This window comes from Schistocerca serialis, chromosome 2 (genome assembly GCF_023864345.2).
Source record: "Schistocerca serialis cubense isolate TAMUIC-IGC-003099 chromosome 2, iqSchSeri2.2, whole genome shotgun sequence".
NCBI classification, from domain to species: Eukaryota; Metazoa; Arthropoda; class Insecta; order Orthoptera; family Acrididae; genus Schistocerca; species Schistocerca serialis.
In genome coordinates this window covers 714,391,687-714,412,877 of record NC_064639.1, presented here as the reverse complement: position 1 = coordinate 714,412,877, position 21,191 = coordinate 714,391,687, and the positions used below count along the sequence as shown (strand labels likewise).

Here is a 21,191-nt window from a genome sequence, read left to right as displayed (position 1 = left end):
AATTTCACCTTTTAACTGTAGGATGCACAATATTCAACAGCTGAATTGATATTTGTGAAAAATTCCTCGCAAGAGGTTCCAGAGTGCTTTGATTCATTTTCTTCTGAAGATGGAATGTCTACTTTGAAGAGTGTGGCCAGTTTTGTTGTTGTGCATTCATCCATAGCTTTAGTAATTTCTCTGCACTTTCTTGATGCATAGAGCTTATGACTCAACTTCACTGACCACAGTTTCTTACAGGAGTAGCAGCTACCTCTGTAGTTGACTGATTCGGAGTATTTAATTCTTCCTCTGTTGATGCAAAATCTGCATCATCTGCACCATGGGAGGCTTCAACTTGTTCAGGTACTATCATTGTTGTAATTCTGTCAAAACATTTAAAAACACAAAATGTCATCACTGGAAACATCTTCACTTTGAAACAGAGTCTTCAAATGAGAACACTTATTCCCAACCTGGTCTTATACACACATCAAAAAAAGTTTTGCATTAACTCAGTTCCGAGAGTTCCAGAACCTGTGTAAAATATTGGAATAGAGATCACCATAAACATCATTTCCACTCTTTTTATTGCTCATGAAAACCACATATTGCATGTTGTACCACCATACACTGAGACATTCAGAGGTGGTGGCCCAGACTGCTGTACACGCCAGTACCTCTAATACTCAGTAGCACATCGTCTTAGCATTGATGCATGCCTGTATTCGTCGTGGCATACTATCCACAAATTCATCAAGTCACTGTTGGTCCACATTGTCCCACTCCTACACAGAAATTCGGCATAGATCCCTCAGAGTGGTTGGTGGGTTACATCCTCCATAAACAGCCATTTTCAATCTATTCCAGACATGTTCGATAGGGTTCATGCCTGGAGAACATGCTGTCCACGCTAGGTGAGCAATGTCATTATCCTGAAGGAAGTCATTCACAAGATGTGCATGATGGGGGCATGAATTGTTGTCCATGAAAACGAATGCCTCGCCAATATACTGCCAATATGGTTGCACTATCGATAGGAGGATGGGATCCACGTACTGCACAGCCGTTGCGGCACCTTCCTTGGCCACCAGTGGCGTACTTCAACCCCACATAATGCTACCCCAAAATAGCAGGGAACCTCCACCGTGGACAGTGTGTCTATGAGACATTCAGCCTGATCTGGTTGCCTCCAAACGCGTCTCCGGCGATTGTCTGGTTGAAGGCATATTCAACACTCATCAACAGCTGAATTGATATTTGTGAAAAATTCCTGGCAAGAGGTGCCAGAGTGCTTTGATTCATTTTCTTCTGAAGATGGAATGTGATGCCAGTCCTGAACAATCCATTCGGCATGTTGTTGGACCCATCTGTACCACGCTGTTTGGTGTCGTGGTTGCAAAGATGGACCTCGCCATGGGCATTGGGGATGAAGCTGCACATCATGCAACCTATTGCCCACAGTTTGAGTCATAACATGACGTCCTGTGGCTGCACAAAACACATTATTCAACATTATGGCGTTGCTGTCAGGGTTCCTCCGAGCCATAATCCGTAGGTAGCAGTCATCCACAGCAGTAGTAGACCTTGGAGGGCCTGAGCAATGCATGTCATCGACAGTTCCTGTCTCTCTGTATCTCCTCCATGTCTGAACAACATCCTTTTGGTTCACTCTGAGATGCCTGGACACTTCCTTTGTTGAGAGCCATTCCTGGCACAAAGTAACGATGAGCAAGTGATCGAACCGTGGTATCAACTGTCTAGGCATGGTTGAACTACAGACAACACGAGCCATGTACCTCCTTCCTGTTGGAATGACTGGAACTGATTGGCTGTCAGACCCTTTCTGTCTAAGAGGCACTGCTCATACATGGTTGTTTACATCTTTGGGTGGGTTTAGTGACATCTCTGAAAAGTCAAAGGGACTGTGTCTGTGACACAATATCCACAGTCAACATCTATCTTCAGGAGTTCTGGGAACTGGAATGAGGCAAAACTTTTTTGACGTGTGTATATAACTCTTTTATGGATATGCAAATAGTCAGCAAACTTCACTCTCCTGTGGCCCCAGTCAGAAGACATTTCAAACAGTCCTTTTCACAGAACACACTGCAATTGTGTCAACACAGAACTCGCTCAATGGTCTCAGATGTCTTAGAAGCTTCTTCAGTAAACAAATTAGCACTCAACAAATACAATTCAGAAACCTGCAATGAACAACCCGATAAAGAAACTGACAAGAAACTACAAAAAGTGTAAGAAATATGTGCAACAATGAAAGTGAAAAGAAATAATTGCGACAAAGAAAGTGATGAGAAATAACTGCAACAAAGACAATAAAATAAACATTGCAACAAAGAAATTAGTAAGAAAGAACTACAGTAAAAACATACATTACCCTTGAAAGTTGAAAAATAAGATTTTTTAAAATAAAACCTGTCCAACTTAGAAGTGGAAACTCTTCTTTACAGAGAAAACAGAGGAAAAAAATCTAACATTTCCCGATTAGCATTTTTGAAAAAAAAGTTTTTTCTGTAAATTATAAAAAAAAAATTCAAAAGGCGACAGTAAAAGAAATTTGACAGATATATCCAAACGGAGGATACCATTGTAATCATAAAGCAATTAACTTTGAAATAGAAGGACTGTAACAAAATATCTCAAATTGTTCCAGAGATACAGCATTTTAAAAAAAATTCTGAAATTTGCATCTTCAAAATGGTGTTCGTAGTGTCATCTTTGGAGGCCTGTACGTCAGAGCAGGAATTTTTTTGGAAAAACAAAATAATACATGTTTCTTTCTTACTCCTGAATTTTAACACATGCTAAATTCAATAATATCTGAGACTATGAAGGTAAGCCGCCCCCCCCCCCCCCCCCCCCCTTGCCTGCAGTGATACAGATGATAATAAAGTTACATAATTTTGTTTGTTTGTTTGTAAACACATGTCAGCAGTTCTGGTACACAATGATATTCCTGCACTCCAGTACTGCAGCACACCACTAGAGGAGCCAAAATGAGGAGGCACAGTCAGTTGATGAAGAGGAATTTGTACAGAAATTCATTTTGAGCAACAACAGAAACATTGCACTCGTGCCAGGCTAATCCACAGGACTCCTTCAGCTACCTGGGTTGGCCTGGCAAATATCAAGGACATCAATTTGTTGTAGAATTTTGGAACTGTGATAATATGACATGATTACTTTGGAAATAAAAATAAACAATGTTCAATCATAAACAAGGACTTCACAAACATCAGTCCTTGGTTGATAGTTTTGTTTGTGGATCTACAGTGCTGTAAATAGTGCAACCCAAAGTTAATGTCAGGTATCTTGGTTTCCAGAAGGCTTTCAACATGGTTCCACATTACAACTTAATGAAACTGATATGAGTTTATAATATAATGCTGGGCAGACCTCAACAAGGAACTATATAAAACCAATCATATTCATGAAACATCAAATCACCTGTTACTTAAGTTCAATGTAGAAACAAAAAGCAACTTGCCTTTTGGACATACAAAAAGTAGTGCAACAGGAAAGTATCATAGTAATAAAAGAATAAATCCTAGGGCCAACAGGGGACCACATGTGGCTAATATAATGAAACCTACATACAATAGTCCTTCGGAAACCAGTTAAATGTCAGGAGACATGTTATATTCATTTACATAAACAAATTTATATAGTAAGAAAAAAATGTTTTTAGATATATTTTTCCCACGTGGAATGTTTCCCTCTATTATATTCAATTCATATAGTAAGATAGATACATTAAGGAAAACTATGAAAGTGCCAAACCTAGGAGAAAAAAAGAAAAATTTAAAGTTTTTATGTCATCTATGCACCAACCATGTTTGAAACCATCAACTCCATCGGCAGCAAATTGTAAAATTCCATATGAACTTCACATGTGTCTCCAACGACCCAAAGGTAATCTGTCGGGGAAAAAAAAGTTGAGTACTTGGCATTACTAATAACATTGCACAATAAATTGATTACAGGAACTTAGCACACTATCAAACTTACTTCTTAGTGCACAAATTTAAAAAAGCAAACAAATTGAACCTGCAAAGATTTCAATATATGAAGTTATCACTAACAAATACGAAAAAAAAAGGTCAAGCTGAAGAAAAAGTTGTACCCAATAACAGTACAAAATGCACCTGTTCCAACATGGCACCAAAACTTTTAGCTTTTGCAATTAACTATTCATAGAAAGTTAGGAGCAGGGGGGAGACATAAGGTAGACAGGATGCAGAAATGAATGAAATTTTATGTTATTGGAGTATTAATAGGAATTATATTGTATCAAAAAGTATTAGTTTTAAAAAGTAGATATTTCTGAATTAAGTAAAAAGGCATTGCATAAAAAAGTTCCCTCTCAATTTCCCCAAAAGACGTCTAACAATGTCTTCCCATATGAAACTTCCTGGCAGATTAAAACTGTGTGCCCGACCGAGACTCGAACTCGGGACCTTTGCCTTTTGCGGGCAAGTGCTCTACCAACTGAGCTACCGAAGCACGACTCACGCCCGGTACTCACAGCTTTACTTCTGCCAGTACCTCGTCTCCTACCTTCCAAACTTTACAGAAGCTCTCCTGCGAACCTGGCAGAACTAGCACTCCTGAAAGAAAGGATATTGCGGAGACATGGCTTAGCCACAGCCTGGGGGATGTTTCCAGAATGAGATTTTCACTCTGCAGCAGAGTGTGCGCTGATATGAAACTTCCTGGCAGATTAAAACTGTGTGCCCGACCGAGACTCGAACTCGGGACCTTTGCCTTTCGCGAGCAAGTGCTCTACCAACTGAGCTACCGAAGCACGACTCACGCCCGGTACTCAAAGCTTTACTTCTGCCAGTACCTCGTCTCCTACCTTCCAAACTTTACAGAAGCTCTCCTGCGAGCTTCTGTAAAGTTTGGAAGGTAGGAGACGAGGTACTGGCAGAAGTAAAGCTGTGAGTACCGGGCGTGAGTCGTGCTTCGGTAGCTCAGTTGGTAGAGCACTTGCCCGCGAAAGGCAAAGGTCCCGAGTTCGAGTCTCGGTCGGGCACACAGTTTTAATCTGCCAGGAAGTTTCATATCAGCGCACACTCCGCTGCAGAGTGAAAATCTCATTCTGGAATGTCTTCCCAGTTTTCAATACAAGTACACCCACGTAGATGACTATTTTTCCAATATTAATTTTAAAAACTTTTATATCAACCACTTAGTCTTGTTATTGGTATCATGCTCTGTCTTTTTCATTGAGAAAAAAAAACAAGATATCCTGATAACTTGTTTTTCTATACTGAAAAATATTCAATCCAAGTCACGATCGCCATAACATTGTGTAACTCATTTAGCTATTGGAAACACGTAGAAAAATAGTTTCTTTATACAAACTATATCTGAAGCATACCACAGATTTAACTGATCTAAGACACTTCATTTAATCCAGTATGTGGATTGTCTAATTCAGACTGGGATATTATTATTTATTTAATCGATTATCCCCTTCAGGAGAGTGATTGAACTTGAATTTACAATTTTATTTTTGGATGATTTCCCTCTTCCTCTTCCAGGAATTCTTCAACCTCTCGGAATGTTGTCTCTTCCATTTGTCTGTCCACTTTTTACCAGGTTGTTGCATTGTTCTTATTCGAACTTCACATTCATGATTTTACTTTGGCACTCATTGCGGTCTTCAAGATTTTCTATGTTGCTCTGTTACATGACCCTCTGGACCTCCTTTAGCCACTCCGTGCTGCACATTTACTCTTTGTTATGATGTTGAGTAGTTTCTTTGCCATTCTGGTGTTCTTCATTCTGCAGATGTGGTATGTGTAGAACTTTGCTCGTCATTTCCGGATTTCTTCGGTTATTGTGTTGGTCTTTTGATCGAGTTCATTCTGAGGTCTCTTCATCCAAATGTCATTTTTGTTTTTTGCTCTAAATTTTCCTCAGAATTTTTCATTCCTGTTTTTCTATTACCCTTATTTTGGAGTGACTACCAATTACCATTGTTTCAGCTGTGTACGTTCCTTCTGGAAGAATCACAGTTTTGTAATGTCTCAGTTTTGCATCTGTCGAAATGCATTTCTTGTTGTAGTATGCCCATGTTAATTTATACGCCTTTTGCAGCTTGCTGATACTTTGTTCATTGGCGATTCTGATTAGTCCAGGTAACTGTATAGTTCTGCCAAGATATTTGAAGTGGTTGACTTGGGTGATGTTACTGTGTTTCGAGATTGGTGGGGACTTACTTTCTGGCGATCTTTCCATCTACTCTTTTTTTTCGTACAAAATATGCAATCCAGTTTTCTGTGCAATTTCATGTAGTTTTTCAACTGTGTGAATCACTTCTGTCCTGTTGTTTGTGATAGTTTAAATATTGTCCATGAAGGCAAGGCATTTTACTTTAGTACGGTTTTCTTTTCTGATACCAATTTGAACACCTTTTACATGAGGTTCTCATTCTCTGATGATCTTTTCTAGAACAATATTGAAAAGCATCAGGGATAGTCTGTCCCCCTGTGCTGTACTCCTGTTCTAATTTCAAAAGGTTCCGATATCTCACCCATGAATTTCACTTTGAAAGTTGTTCTTGTAAGTGTCTGTTCTACGATTTTTCCAGGGATTTTGGTCGATTCTGAATTCTTCCATGGTCTTAAAGAGGGTTTCGCAGCCTATTGAGTCATAAGCTTTCCTGTAATTGATGAATGTAATTACTGTTGTTCTGCATTTTCCCATTTGTGGTATCGTCTTTAAGCTCCAGATCTGTTCCATACATGATCACCCTTTTCTGAATTCGGCCTGGTATTCACCAAGTAGTGGATTTGCCAGGGGCTCTATTCTGTTTTGGAATGCTTTGGAGAGGATTTTGTATGCCACTGGGAGCAGGGAGATTCCTCTGTTATAGTTGATGTCTGTCTAGTCACCCTTTCTATGTAACGGGTGGATCAGAGGGCATTTACAGACTTCTGGTATTTCCTCTGTCTCCCATATGTCTGAGATTAGGTGATGAAGTTTCTGTGCCAGTGTAGGATCGTTCCGTTTCGAAAGTTCTGAGATAATCTCATCTTCTCCTGGTGCTTTGTAGTTCTTGAGCTGCTTGATTATCACTGTAATTTCTGTGAGATCTGGGGCTTTTGAGTCCAAGTGTGTTAATACCAGGGGTGTGAAGTCAAGCTTCTCCTGATGGAGCAGAAATATTGGGTTAATATTTTGCAGTTGTTTTTGAGTTGGTTTGCAATGATTCGTCGGTTCTTTTGAAGCAAAGACTGGGCGCTTGGTATCCCTATAGGTTTTATCTAAATGTTTTGTAGAATTTCTTGTATTATTTTTGTTGAAATCCTGTTGAATTTCATGGAGTCTGTTGTTGTCACAGCCTCAATTTTCTTTCTGAATCACCTTTGCAGTGTGTTTTCGAGTTCTAAGAAAGTTGTCCCAGTTTCTCTCAGTTCTGTGGCTGTTGAATTTTTTCCAGGCTGTTACTCAGTTGTCTACTGGCTGACTGCAGACTGTGTTCCACCATCAGTGTTTTCTGGTGCGAAGGGGCAGTCCTAGTTTCACGCCTTCCTGAATTTTCCTTGTTAGTTTCTTCCAGCCTGTCAATTTTTCCTGATTAATTTGTTTGATGATTTGTGCTTTGTTGCATTTCAGGTATTCCGGATCTGGCTTCATGTTTTTGGGTGGGCATTTTTTCCTTCTATTGGACTGAAAATTTGTCTTTATTTGTAGGAGATGATGGTCTGATTCAAAAGTGCCTTTGAAAGGTCTTCAGACTGGGATATATTAGTAGTCTTGAGAACTAATGTAGATTGTCAAATCCAGATTGTTCCTCGAGAACAAAAAATTAGCTACTTTCTCTGTTCACTGTTTGAATTGGCTATGATAGTAGGTTCTGGTGTTCTGTAAGAAACTTGTCAAAATTTAAAGATAATATGTTTTCCTGTAAGGCATGTTAGTAAGAGAACATATTGCTCCACCCAAAGTGACAATAAGGGTTCGCACACCACAACACTGCAGTCTCCAGCAGCAGTTCTGATGACATAACAGACTATCTGTTGAATGGATACATATAAATGATTCAGTGTGCTGAGCTTGTTTCACTTTGAAACAGCTATCCGAGGATTTATAGCTCCCAGCACTAGGAGACTATACGTTAAGCAGAGAAATATGCTTGGACCAAAGCCTTATGTTCACAAAACAAAAAGCATCAAGGATGCAAATACTGGCCATCAAAGCCCGTATTGTATGATACGGGTTCATTCTTCAATTTCTGCAACTAATACTGACAATACAGTAAAAGTCTATACTGAAAATGCCTGTCAGGGCTCTATGTTATATGTGCGATTTTGCTTGATGTGTTAGTCCTGTGTGATTTCATCAGCACTGTTATTATTCTGTTAGTCTTTAAATATTTTACGTTCAATGTAGTGTTAGGAAGTTCATCATAAAAATACTGATGGCTCAAAATGCACACTATTATGAGGATGTGGTGTCATCACTCTTCAAAACTGTGTAAGTTTCTCAGTGAAATAGGTCATTGTTCTTTTCTGACTGTTTACATTCATTGTCATTTGAAAAAGTTATTAAGATCACTATAGAAGCTTGCACATTTCATAACGCTAAGTTACCACGAGGTTAAATCAAGTACATGTTCAAAATCAACATGTGGCCTTAGCGTAAACGGTCACAATTTATGTTAACAGGGTTGTATTTATGAACTTTACTCTCACTATTTTGTGCTCACAACAATACTGAGCATTAATTCCTTTATAAGACTGTGACAATGGAATGGATCTTATTGGTTTCTTTTTATTTCAATCTTTGGCAAAAGATGTCTGATGACTTATCCGAAATTTAAATAACACTTTCACAACCAAAATTATTGCATCATTAGTACAATCAGTAGGTACAGTTTAACTCTTACACAATACAACTACATGAAATCATGTTTCCCTCATAACAGGATATTTTACAGCAATGTTCCAACATTAATATTAGAGATGGTTTTAATTTGACTTTCTTTGGATTCAATTGATTTTTCTCTTTAATTGGTGGTAGTGAAGTTAGTTTGCACAAAGATGTTGAGTTTCTAGAGTATTGAGACCAACTGCTCTTCTTTGGAAGACGCACTGGTTTCAGAGCATTTAAGGGTTCAGAGAAAGCTTTGTCTGTGCACATGATGTAGAGCTGGGATGATGTTGAAGAACTGCTATCAATGACAAACTTATTTAAAACTGTTTCAAACGATGTGGTGAATGTCAAACACTGCACCATGTTGAAAGCCTTCTCATTCTCACCATTCACTAATCTCCTTGTGACCTTCAGTTCCTGAATTATTCTCTTCTTGACACAAAAATGACAACACCTGCCTCATATGGAATGATCACCTAAACAATTTATGTGCTTCAGTACAGATTTGCATGATTCATTGCTTTATGTGCCTTTGATTTGTATGTAAGTCACTACATATAGCATCACCATTGCAATTGTAAGTTCTATATCTAAACATTAGGCATTACAAACACCTTGTAGGCTTGTTACAGGGTGACAATTATTGAACTACATGAAAAAAATTGTAAATTAGTTACAAAACATGGCGTGCACACATTTTCTTCAACATGTAAACATCACTACAGATATTCGGATTTAGGTTATGACATGTTCAATATGCCTGATGTGGTGCAGATGAATAGTGCAATACTGCATGATATGCTGAAGCGTTGGAACATCGATGCTGTCAATGACCTCCTGAATGGCTGTTTTCAGCTCAGCAATGGTTTTGGGGTTACTGCTGTACACCTTTTCTTTAATATAGCCCCACAAAAAGGCATCACATGTGTTCAGACACAGAGAATATGGCAGCCAATCGAGAGCCAGAAAGCAGTCCTCAAAGTGCACCTTCCTGCTTCAATGGGGTTGAGCTACGTCTTGCATGAACCACATCTTGTCGAAATTGGGGTGACTTTGGATAATGGGGATGAAATCATCTTCCAGAACTTTCACATACTGTTTGGTAGTCACCGTACCATCAAGAAATATTGCACTGATTAGTCCATGACTGGTCATTGCACACCACACAGTCACCTGTTGAGAGTTAAGAGACTTCTCGATCGCAAAATGTGTAATCAAAGTCCCCCATATGTATCAATTTTGCTTATTGATGAACTAATCCAAATGAAAGTGGGCTTCATTGCTAACCAAACCATACTAATTCCTATCATGCCCTGTGGCCAACCCAGCAGTTTGAACATCCTAATGCAAACCATTCAGAAGTTATGACCATTTTATTTCATATAGTTCAATAATTGTCAACCTGTATAAAGGACATACCTTGTTGTTGTTGTTGTTGTGGTCTTCAGTCCTGAGACTGGTTTGATGCTACTCTATCCTGTGCAAGCTTCTTCATCTCCCAGTACCTACTGCAACCTACATCCTTCTGAATCTGCTTAGTGTATTCATCTCTTGGTCTCCCTCTACGATTTTTACCCTCCACGCTGCCCTCCAATGCTAAATTTGTGATCCCTTGATGCCTCAAAACATGTCCTACCAACCGATCCCTTTAATCATACAGTAAAGCTGCATGTCCTCCGGAAAAATTACGGCTGTAGTTTCACCTTTGAGTCAGAAAAACCCAGCTACGATATATTCTGATAATACTGGACAGTTGAATGTTAAAATAGATGCTACATTCTTTCTCTAGTGGTCCATTTATATTCTTCATATTATTCACCTCACATTTCCCCATTATTCTTGTCATTCGTTGGGGTCCATTTCCTTTATGTTGTGACAAGTAACTAGTCATATGCTGAAATGAAAGTCTTATGCATTTCAGTAGTCATATCGTTGTCAATTCAATCTTCAGCCCCTAAAAGCTTACACACAGTCCCTATCTGTAGAGTATCGTTTAACTCCTTTCAAAGATCCAGAAACTTTTTCGAAAACTTGGTCAACATAAGAGTGGAGATATTTTCAAAGGATTTGCTTCACTCTTGATAAGTATATCTGAATTTTGGCAAACTTGAATTTGTTACTCACTCCACCATAAATTTTGCATTTGTTTTCTAAGGAAGACCACCTATCCAGTCTGACTTTGCAGGTTGGGTAGTAGTAATCTCTGGTGGTTTTCTCTTCCATCAGAAGTATGAGCAGCAACAATCATTCAGTTCCAAGAGGCACTAAGGAAATAAACCTCTCACACAGATCTCTCTTTATTTAGGAAAGGCTCATGCAACTGAAATGCAGCAGGTACCTCGTAAGTTGTCCATTAATTACTATTATGCCTCAACAGCCATCCATCACACCAGCAAATAGTGCACCTTGAAGATAAAAGATTTTTACCATCCTTTTAAGCCAGGCAGTTAAGACACTTTGCTTTCTAAATCACACAACACACCATCATCAAGCCTTGTTATTGCTGAAACATGTCCAGAGGTTGTGAACCTTGAGTGTAACTTCCACACACTGCCATTGCTGACTTTACCCATGGGGGCAACCGGAAGTTAGCATTTCGGTGTGGAAAGGAAAATAGAATTACAAATGCTCCAGAGCATACACCCACCAATCATGTGATCACAAAAGAGCTTTGAGACTCCTGGGAATATTAATTACCTTCCAAAGAGGGGAGGGAGGTGAAACAGAAAAATCTGATAAGCAGCCTGCTCTGACAATGCGATTTGGAGTATGAATTGTTGGAATGTCCATCATAATTCACCAGATTTAGTACACTCTGACTTCCATTTATTCTCACACTTGAACAAATTTTGTGGTTTGAAAATGTTTTGAGTCCAAAGAAGAAGTTATGGCAGGTGTAGATCAGTATTTTGAAGACCTTTCAAAATCTCACTGCAGGGATGAATCTCATGCCAGAAAAAATGTTGTACAAAAGAAGATTCAATTAAAATATTTAAGTTTAAAAAAGTTCATTTTTAACCTATGTAGCACAGTCTTTCACTGCCAGGTGAACAAGTTTTCAATGTGTTCTTATAATTTTTAATATAGACCTGTGTTTTGCAGCTATTACAGGTTACCATCTTTCACAAAGACACTAACAAACTCTTCTTTTAGTTAGGGGGAGTGCTCCAGAGATGCTTTGTTGGTTATTTAAAATTTCTGTTTTGTTAGATAACCTTAGGTATCTATTGGGTGCCACTGCTCCACATTTCTGATGGAATTTGTAATTGACAGTACATCTCATTCCTTGAGAGTGAGTATTTACAACTACTCATTACATGGTCTTTTTTACTGTTGGCTGTTCAGTGCTGGCAATTTTCTTATTACAGTATGCTTCTACATTTTCATTTTATGGCAGAGAGTTGCCAGTTAGTAGAGTAGGTAGTTCAGAAGAGTGCTTCTGAGAGTTGAGGTGGGGAAACAATTCTTCTCAGTCCCTTCCACCTCACAGCACATAATCTTTTATATTATTGGCTGTCTGAAAAATATCGCCCATCTACTGTAGTAGTTTTCAATGTCAGCCTTATTAGTTTCACTGTTCATCATTTATGGCCTACGTATTTCTTTTATTTTTATGTACAACAAAGGAGAAAATTCTTGTGAAATGTATGCAGGCATCACATCTCCTTGTAGGCAAGAACTGGCTGAGTGAGCCCAAGTACAAGTAACGATGTAAAAGAAAAATATGAAACATGCGGTATCAGAAAAAATGCATTTCAGTAGGTGCATATATATAGCACCAGTGCTGAAACTTCCTGGCAGATTAAAACTATGTGACGAAGAGGAATTGGAACATAGAACTTTTGACCATGGAAAGTAAGAAAAGAAGTTACTGGCAGAAGTAAAGCTGTGGAGTAGGTCGTGAGTTGTGCTTGGATAGGTCAGTCAATAAAGCACTTGCCATAAAAGGCATAGGTCCAAGATTCGAACCCCAGTCTTGCACACAGTTTTAATCTGCCAGGAAACTACAAATCAGCACATACTCAAGTTAAAAAGTGAAAATTCATTCTGGGAACACCGGTATTAATAAACTATGTATGCAACAAAAACTGAAATCACATACACAAAATTGAATAATCGGACCGATGGTATTTAGGAAGTATAAGAACACTGAAGAGGTGAGATGATTAAATACTCTTATATTTACATTGCTTGAACAGGGGAAAAAATATTAGCAATGTCAGAAAGCTTGCAAGCAAACAAACAAACAAACAAATAGGTGTTAAGTTTTAAATATTCACAGTCTTTATAGCCCAGACACAATTTTTATATGAACACAAACGATACTTGATCAGTATGCCAAAAGATATTCATTAATGATTGGAAAAGTGACATTACAAACTTGTCATGAAATTAACTCACCCATTTTAGAACTTGATGATGTACTTTTCCTGTCTAGTGAACCAAAGTGAATTGGTGTAAATAGAAATGGGCCTGAATCCTCTTTCAGTTTTTCTATTTTCTGTGGTCGAAGATGTGGTACTAAATTTTGAAGAGTGAAACACCTATAAAATAAAATACCGTCTACTATATATATATTACTAATAATTGCTCACACTGTCAAAATTGAGACATACTGAAAAGTAGCCTGGAAATTATTTGCATAGATACATATACATCAGTATCACTTTAAAATAATTTTCACATAACGTATTCCTAATATACCATCACATACAATAAAAACCTTGCTAGATATGAGTTGCAGAAATGTCAAATGAGGGGAAGGAACTGGAGAACGAATAGGAATTAGGGATGAGCTTTCAGGACAAGAGGTAGGAACAGATGATGTAATGCAGGGCGAGGGGCAGAAACTGGACACATGTGTGCAGTAGAATAGGTGAGAAGTGGGGGCAAGGGGCAGGAAGTGGGGCAAAGGGCACGAAATTACATGCCATCTGTATTAGACAGTAATTTTTCATGTATAAAACTCAAGACAAAACTTTCAGTATTACTTGAATTATTGTCAACTTACTTCAACTGTGGTAGATGGGTAAGATTCGCTGGTGGTACTACAGTCCCAGAGTCAAGAACAAGTGGTACTGGTGCTCCTTCACACTGTGCTGCCAATGCTTGTAACTGCATAGCGAGGTCCTTACGTTCCGCTTGAGACAATGCACCCCAAAGAGCTTGGAGGAGGAATGTAGTGTGCCTTGTTGCTAATGCTGAATGGCCCATACGTCGGGCAGCTACAACCAGTTCCTGCACAAGTTGAACTTGGAGAACTGGCCATCCGTGCACACTGCCATCTATAAATACATAGCATTAGTGTACTGCCAAGACACATTTCAGCTATGATACATGGAAACAAAAAGTTTCATCCCCAGAAAATAATGTTCAGCCAATGAAAGAACAATACTCTGAATAATGTTAGAATTATTCTCTACAGGTATGCCTCTTTTGTAGAACAGTACAAAATAACGAACATGTTCTGATTTCTACATTGGTACGATTAACACCAAGTTATCAGTTACAATGCAGGGGCATAGACAGAGGGTGTATATTGGCAGTACTCAATATCCTCTTTCAAAGCATGCTCTACAGCATGGCAATAGTGGCCTCTGTGAATGTTTCACCACATGTGCCATGTGGATTCTCTTCCCTGACACCAATTTCTCACATCCTCACAGTTTGGAACTATTGTTACAACAGGTGCTTGGTTCTTGCCATTCATTTGACAAACTTATGTTAATTTTTGTGGTCTCAGCATTTCTTGTCAGTAAGCATTCCTTTTCTGCACTCCCATTTATTTTTCTATATCTTTTATTTTCCAACTGATCTACCTCCCCCCCAACCCTATATTTGTCTACCACACACTTAGCTTTCTGTTCTTGTTGTCTTTTGCATGATATTTTCCAGTTAAGTTTGTCTGCTTGTTACCTTGTCTTCCATCTTTAAGCTCCGAGGTTTTCAAATCTAATCTGGTGCACATACCAACAATTGGCTTTCCGCTCCCGTCCCATCTGGTAATTCTCCCCCAATTCTGAGTTCTCAGCGACTCTCTAATAATCCTCCCCTTTTCCTAAAACTCATCACAGTCTTTTTCCTTCATCTGTCTTCCTTTCCGTTCAAGGGTTCTGTCAGAAGAAAAAGCCACTGGCTCCAAACACTTACACATTTCCCTATCCTTTATGCATTTTTCTCTCCTGTTGCCACTCAGTGAGCAGATATTTTTACCTATCCAATAATATTAAATCATGAAAAATTAGTACCTAATGTACACAAGATTTTGCAAACAAATGGAAACACTGACCCCAAATACACAAACTTCATCTACAAGTTTGCAAAGTTCTTGCTTTGCTCTCGTACATATGCTTGTAAGAGTTATGCTGGTGTTACATAAATACACAAAGCATCCATCCCTTCCAAGTTCATGCACATATCTTTTTGAAGCTCAGAAATAAATATTGATTCTGTACTGGACCAGGTCAATGGCCATTTTCATCACGAACTGAAATACATGTCACACAAATTATTTCATGACACACAAACTATAGCAATACCCGATACATACAAATACTTGGAGCACCTGACAAAAAGACTTTTTTATTACAGAAATTTAGTAAACAAATAGTAAAGCATTATTTTACATATGCAATCAATACCATTTATTGTCACATCGTTTTTATGACATACTGGATATAATAGAGAAATCTAATGGTCCCGTCTATATCATATGTAAACGCTATACTTAAAAAATCGCTTAGTACTTCATTTATTATGGCTTAACATATAAAACGACATTTTTTATTATATTTTTGGAGAAATATATTTTATATAATGTCCAATTTTCATTTTTGTTTGTTATGTATTTGGGGATTACTAACAACAATGTAATGCTTATTTTCAAACTATTGTTTTCCGCAGATTGTTGTCTTCAATTCAGGTATTAAAACAAATGCATCATCAAATGCAAAATGCATACACACATCTTAAATGTGAAAAACAAACAAAGATAACTGATTACCTTAAGCAGAACAGTATGTTACTGCATTGCATTTTAATGTTAAAGCACTTAGTTAAAAATCTTAACAACCCTGTCTCTGAAGAAAATTAGAAAATTAAATTCCAGTACGAGTTATTTTTTCAAAGTGCAGAAGTGGAATAACAGTGTACTCACTAATGATGTTTTATGGTTATATGTGTGAGATATTTTCTGTGGGCTACAGTAGGTACAGTACATTACGTTTGTACAACATTTTAATGAGAAATGTATCAGAAAGTGTAGGCCTTCATGTAATGCATGTATAGAATACTGTCTTTTCATTTCATCATTGTTGCTATACGCCACTTATGGTAATTTTTAAACATGCCAACTTTTATCTCATTTATTATCTAAGACCATGTTTGACATTATCGAACAATTTACACTGCTGCTACTTCTTCCTTCCTTTTACATTTTGCTGGCATTTTATTGTTGTATGTACTACATAAACATAAGAAAACTCCCTCACTGTCCACAAATACTGAACTGTAAATACTACAGGTGTTCTGTATTCCTGCTACTTTTAGAAGTGTTAACTCTATGGCGGTCTAAAATTTACTGATATGAAATCTTTTTTTTTTTTTTTTTAAAGTTTTTCTAACTTTAAACTGCTGGTCCTTTCGACATTGTTATGACTGGTTTCAACTGTATTCAAAGATAAAAATTTATGTTCAAATGATGACGCTAACAGAAAAATTATTAAATTAATTATTACTAAAATGTATGCTTATTTTTCATATTTTGATTTAATTCAAAATTGCAATTACATTTGAAATTATTGTCATTATTGTTATTTGCATAATTTATTCTGGATAATAATTTGAAAGCATTTGTAAAATAAAAAGTTGTTCAAATATAAATTTCACTGGATGTAAAAAATTGGTACTCTTGAGATCACTGTCTTGCAGGTTTCTGTCTCTCTGGTCTCCTTGACCAAACATGTTTTTGGCATGTGTTAGTAGTAGGCAGGAATCTGTTCTTTTGAAAGCTGAAGATGGTGTATGTACTTGGTGGGTATGGTTGTTGGCGTATACTGCAATACTGAATAATTGTAATTTCATCATTGTGGCAACAAAAAGAAATATTACAATTTAACCATGCTGAGTTCTTATCTGAAATACAAAAATTGCATCATACTTACTAGACATAAATTACTGTATTATCACAAAGAGCCACTTTTTCAGCAAGCCAAATTTTCTTTAAGCAGCCATAAGAAACAGGTATGATTAAATATTCCTTCTCAGACATTTCTTAGCTGCACTATACTGTTGTTGTCATAGCTAAAACATGTACTTGATTTGACATTTTTCAAATTATAAGATCTTACCCATTTTTCACAACAACAGAGGGAAGCATGGTTGCAAATCTCTCATATCTATTTGCAACATGTCCTCACTTCAAATTTAGCAAAGAATCTTTTACATCTTCTCGAATTATTTTCTGTTTACATTACACAATTATCTTTTCCATCTTGTCACCTTATTTTCTGTTTCCATTACAAATTAAATCTTTCATTGTTTGAAGTTCTTTGACTACGCAGACGCATGTCCACGAAGCTCTCACTAAGACAAGTGATTAATATTGAAATAAGAGCTAATTTAGTTAGTATTGCAGTGTAGACTAGTACATTTACTACTTCTCTAGGCTATCTCTTGACTGTTTCACTTTTCAGAGCGTATTTTGTAAAGGCTATTACTCATTTGTTTTGTTTACATTTTAGGCGTAAATCTCATGCAAGTGCAGATATTTATTTTTGACTAGATCATTTTTTCTGCCACCATCCTCATCCCTAGCCAGAACCCAGTCCCATATACTGTTCCTGTGTTGTTGCTTGGCTCATGGAATCCCCCCGAATGGCCTTACCATCAAATTACCCGTCTCTGGCTGCCACCCCTCCTTCCACAATGACCCCCATCTGTTCAGATCCCGCCAATCTTTAGCCCTCACCAACACAGCCCTGCAAAACCATAACAACCAAGTACAAACCTCCTTGCAGTACCTTCTCTCAATCCAGAAACTTTTCCTGCTATGCAATCCCAAATTTCTGGAACCCATAACACATATTTAAACACTTGCCCTGCAGAAACTTGAGCAACATGCACAATGCCACCTCAAATGATCTCCCACCAGCACACAGAACCCAGAATCCGAAGAGACCCATACAACAGTAATGAACCTTTCCTCCTGAAGCCTTAGCCCCACAAAAATATCACTCCTTTCCAAAGGCTTCACCTTTTGCCCCACTCCTAAATTCGATCACGCAGTACTTGTTAAAGACCTCTCCTTCTCCCTGTCCCTACAGTGGAAACACTTTTTCGCCACCAAAGACCAATATTGAACCCTGCCTAACTCAGTTCACTCCTCAATACAACTATGGTCTGCCCCCATATCACACTCTGTTAAGTTTCCAGAATTTCTTAACCTCGAACCTTGCCTCATCATCATTCCCCAAATCCCTCAACATGCAAACTAGCCTTACATCTGCAGAAAGAACCACAGTCCACCATCTAAAAACTGATCCACCACTGTTGTTTCGAACCGCAAGGATTATCGGAGGAACAACTCTGCCAGCTGTCAGATACATCAAATACAAACCTTGCCACAGTGACCCAATTCCAGAAATCCAGCAGGATCTATAGTCACTCTTCAAATCCTTAGGCTCATGCCAGAACCTTTCCCCAGAGTCCATACCTCTATTCACCCCTACCCCTCCCTGCAATCCTACCTTCTGCATGCTTCCATAAATCTAAGCACCCAGGATGCCCCTATGTTGCTGGTTACCGTGCCCCCACTGAAATAATCTTTGCTCTCAAAGACCAACACCACCTACCTCTTACCTGGAACCTACCCTCCTACATAAAATATACCAACCATTTCCTTCACCAACTCTCCACAGTTCCTATCCCTTGACCACACAATTCCCTGCTTTTAACTATTAATGCCACCTCCCTTTACACTAACATTCCTAATGCCCATGGCCTTACTGCTATTGAACACTGCCTTTCCCAATGTCCGACGGATTCCAGACCAACAATCTCCTTCCTACTTGCCACGACCAAACATAACCTCACCCACAATTACTTCTCCTTTGAAGGCATTACCTACAAACAAATCCGGCATACAGCTATGGGCACCCGCAAGGCACCATCCTACGCCAACCTTTTCATGGGCCATCTAGAGGAACCCTTCCTAAACACCTAGAGTCCTAAACCTCTCACCTGGTTCAGATTCACTGATGACGTCTTTGCGATCTGGATCGATGATGAGGACACCCTATTCACATTCCTCCAGAAACTCGACAAATTCTCCCCCCATTTGCTTCACCTGGTCCAATTCAACCTAACGAGCCACCTTCCTAGATGTTGACCTCCACCTCAAAGATGGCTACATCAGTATCTCAATCCATATCAAACCTACTAACCACCAGCAATACCTCTGTTCTGACAGCTGCCACCCATTCCATACCAAGAAGTCCCTTCCATACAGCCTAGTCACCTGTGGTCATCACATATGCAGTGACGAGTGGTCCCTCTCGAAATGTACCGAGGGCATTACTGAAGCCTTCACAGACCATAATTATCCTCCCAACCTTGTATAAAAACAAATCTCCCATGCCTTATCTATCCAGTCTCCCACCGCCTCCCAAAGTCCTGCAATCCAGCCACAGGGGAACATTGCCCTTGTAACTCAGTACCACCCAGGACTGGAGCAACTGAATTATGTACTCCACCAGGGTTTCAACTACCTCTCGTTATGCCCCGAAATGAGAAACGTCCTGTCCACTATCCTTCCCACCTCTCCCACAGTGGTATTCTGCCATCCACTGAAACTATGCAATACACTCATCCATCACAACCCCTGCTCCCAATCCCTTACCTCATGGCTCATATCCCTGTAAGAGACTTAGATGCGAGACCTGTCCCATACATTTTCGCACCACGAGCTGCTCCAGTCCGGTCACTAACATCATCTATACCATCAAAGGCAGGGCTACCTGTGAAACCAGTCATGTGGTCTACAAGCTAAGCTGCAACCACAGTGCTGCATTCTATGCAGGCATGACAACAAACAAGCTGTCTGCTCACACGAATGGCCACCAACAAATTGTGGTCAAGAAACAAGTAGACCACCCTGTTGCTGAATGCGCTGCCAAACATGATACCTCTCATCTCAATGACTGCTTCACAGATTGTACCATATGGATCTTACCCACCAACACCAGCTTTTCTGAATTGCGCAGGTGAGAAGTTTCCCTGCAATACATCCTATGTTCCCATAACCCTCCAGACCTCAACCTTCATTAATCATTGTTCTCATCCACCCAGCCCCTTCCCTGTCCCATTCCAGCACCGAACAGCTGTCATTCCACCATCACACCCAGTCTTTTTACTTCTCTCCTTTTCTGCTCCTCCAGCCCAGCCCAGCCCAGCCCACCCCACCCCCCTTTCCTCCTCACCTCTGCCCTTTGTCTAACCTGCAGCACAACACTGTCCACCAACCCTACAATACTATCCCTCCCACATCCCGCTCCAGCCTCCCCCTTACCACCACCAGTCGCCACCCCCAGCATGCATTGGTGCTGCTGCTCGCAGTATGGTTTCAGTTGCCTGAGACTGCAGTCATATGTGTGAGTTGATTGTGTGTTTGTGGCAGTCTTTCTGTTATGCCTATTTGCAACTCAGCATCTCCGCTATATGGCGAGTGGCAACTTTCCTTTTCATAATATTGATTGACTAGACTTAGCGGTTTAAAGTTGAATTACTTCGTGTGTGTTATATAGAGTATAGGTAGTTCATTAAAACTTTCAAACATAGGTTTAAAAGTATTCTTACATTAGCGCTTAGTTACATATTAGTACAGGTTACGAAACTTCTGTGTTCTTGTGCCAAGTTATTCTCTGCCTCTGTGTGACTTTTTCTACCAAACCACGTGTAACAAATGTGGTGGTTGCCATAGAAATTTGAAGCAGAGGGTGTTCGTGAGACTGTAGGTTACGATTGCATTGGGGCAAATGTAGCTGTGAGGAAACGGGGTAGATAATGAGGCTCTTTCATGGCATTGTAGGTTATGTAAGGAGGACAGAAAATTTGCTGAACAGGAGGCAATAATTTGTGTGCTTAAGCCTGTCATGGCAATGTAGGTTATGTAAGGAGGACAGAAAATTTGCTGAACAGGAGGCAATAATTTGTGTGCTTTAGGCTGAATTAAAAAACACAAATTTGGAATTATGTAGGCTAAGGGAGGAAAAAGAGACGGTTTGCTCAGAAAAGCTAGTAAAGCAAAG

The 21,191-nt window shown here is 39.0% G+C and overlaps 1 protein-coding gene and 1 non-coding gene across 4 annotated transcripts in view; both read right to left on the bottom strand.

The window, feature by feature from the left end:
• LOC126457899 (protein brunelleschi) overlaps positions 1–21,191 on the bottom strand; it is a 245,512-nt gene that overhangs the window by 107,819 nt on the left and 116,502 nt on the right. For all 3 annotated transcript variants that reach the window (XM_050094572.1, XM_050094573.1, XM_050094571.1), the window contains 3 exons: positions 13,898–14,171; positions 13,288–13,430; positions 3,832–3,917 (listed from right to left, as the gene is read on the bottom strand). In XM_050094572.1, the coding sequence (XP_049950529.1) occupies positions 3,832–3,917; positions 13,288–13,430; positions 13,898–14,171 (503 nt within the window). The remainder of the gene's footprint in view (positions 1–3,831; positions 3,918–13,287; positions 13,431–13,897; positions 14,172–21,191) is intronic.
• Trnal-caa (transfer RNA leucine (anticodon CAA)) lies at positions 4,430–4,504 on the bottom strand. Its single transcript has one exon. It is a non-coding gene; the product is annotated as a tRNA-Leu (tRNA).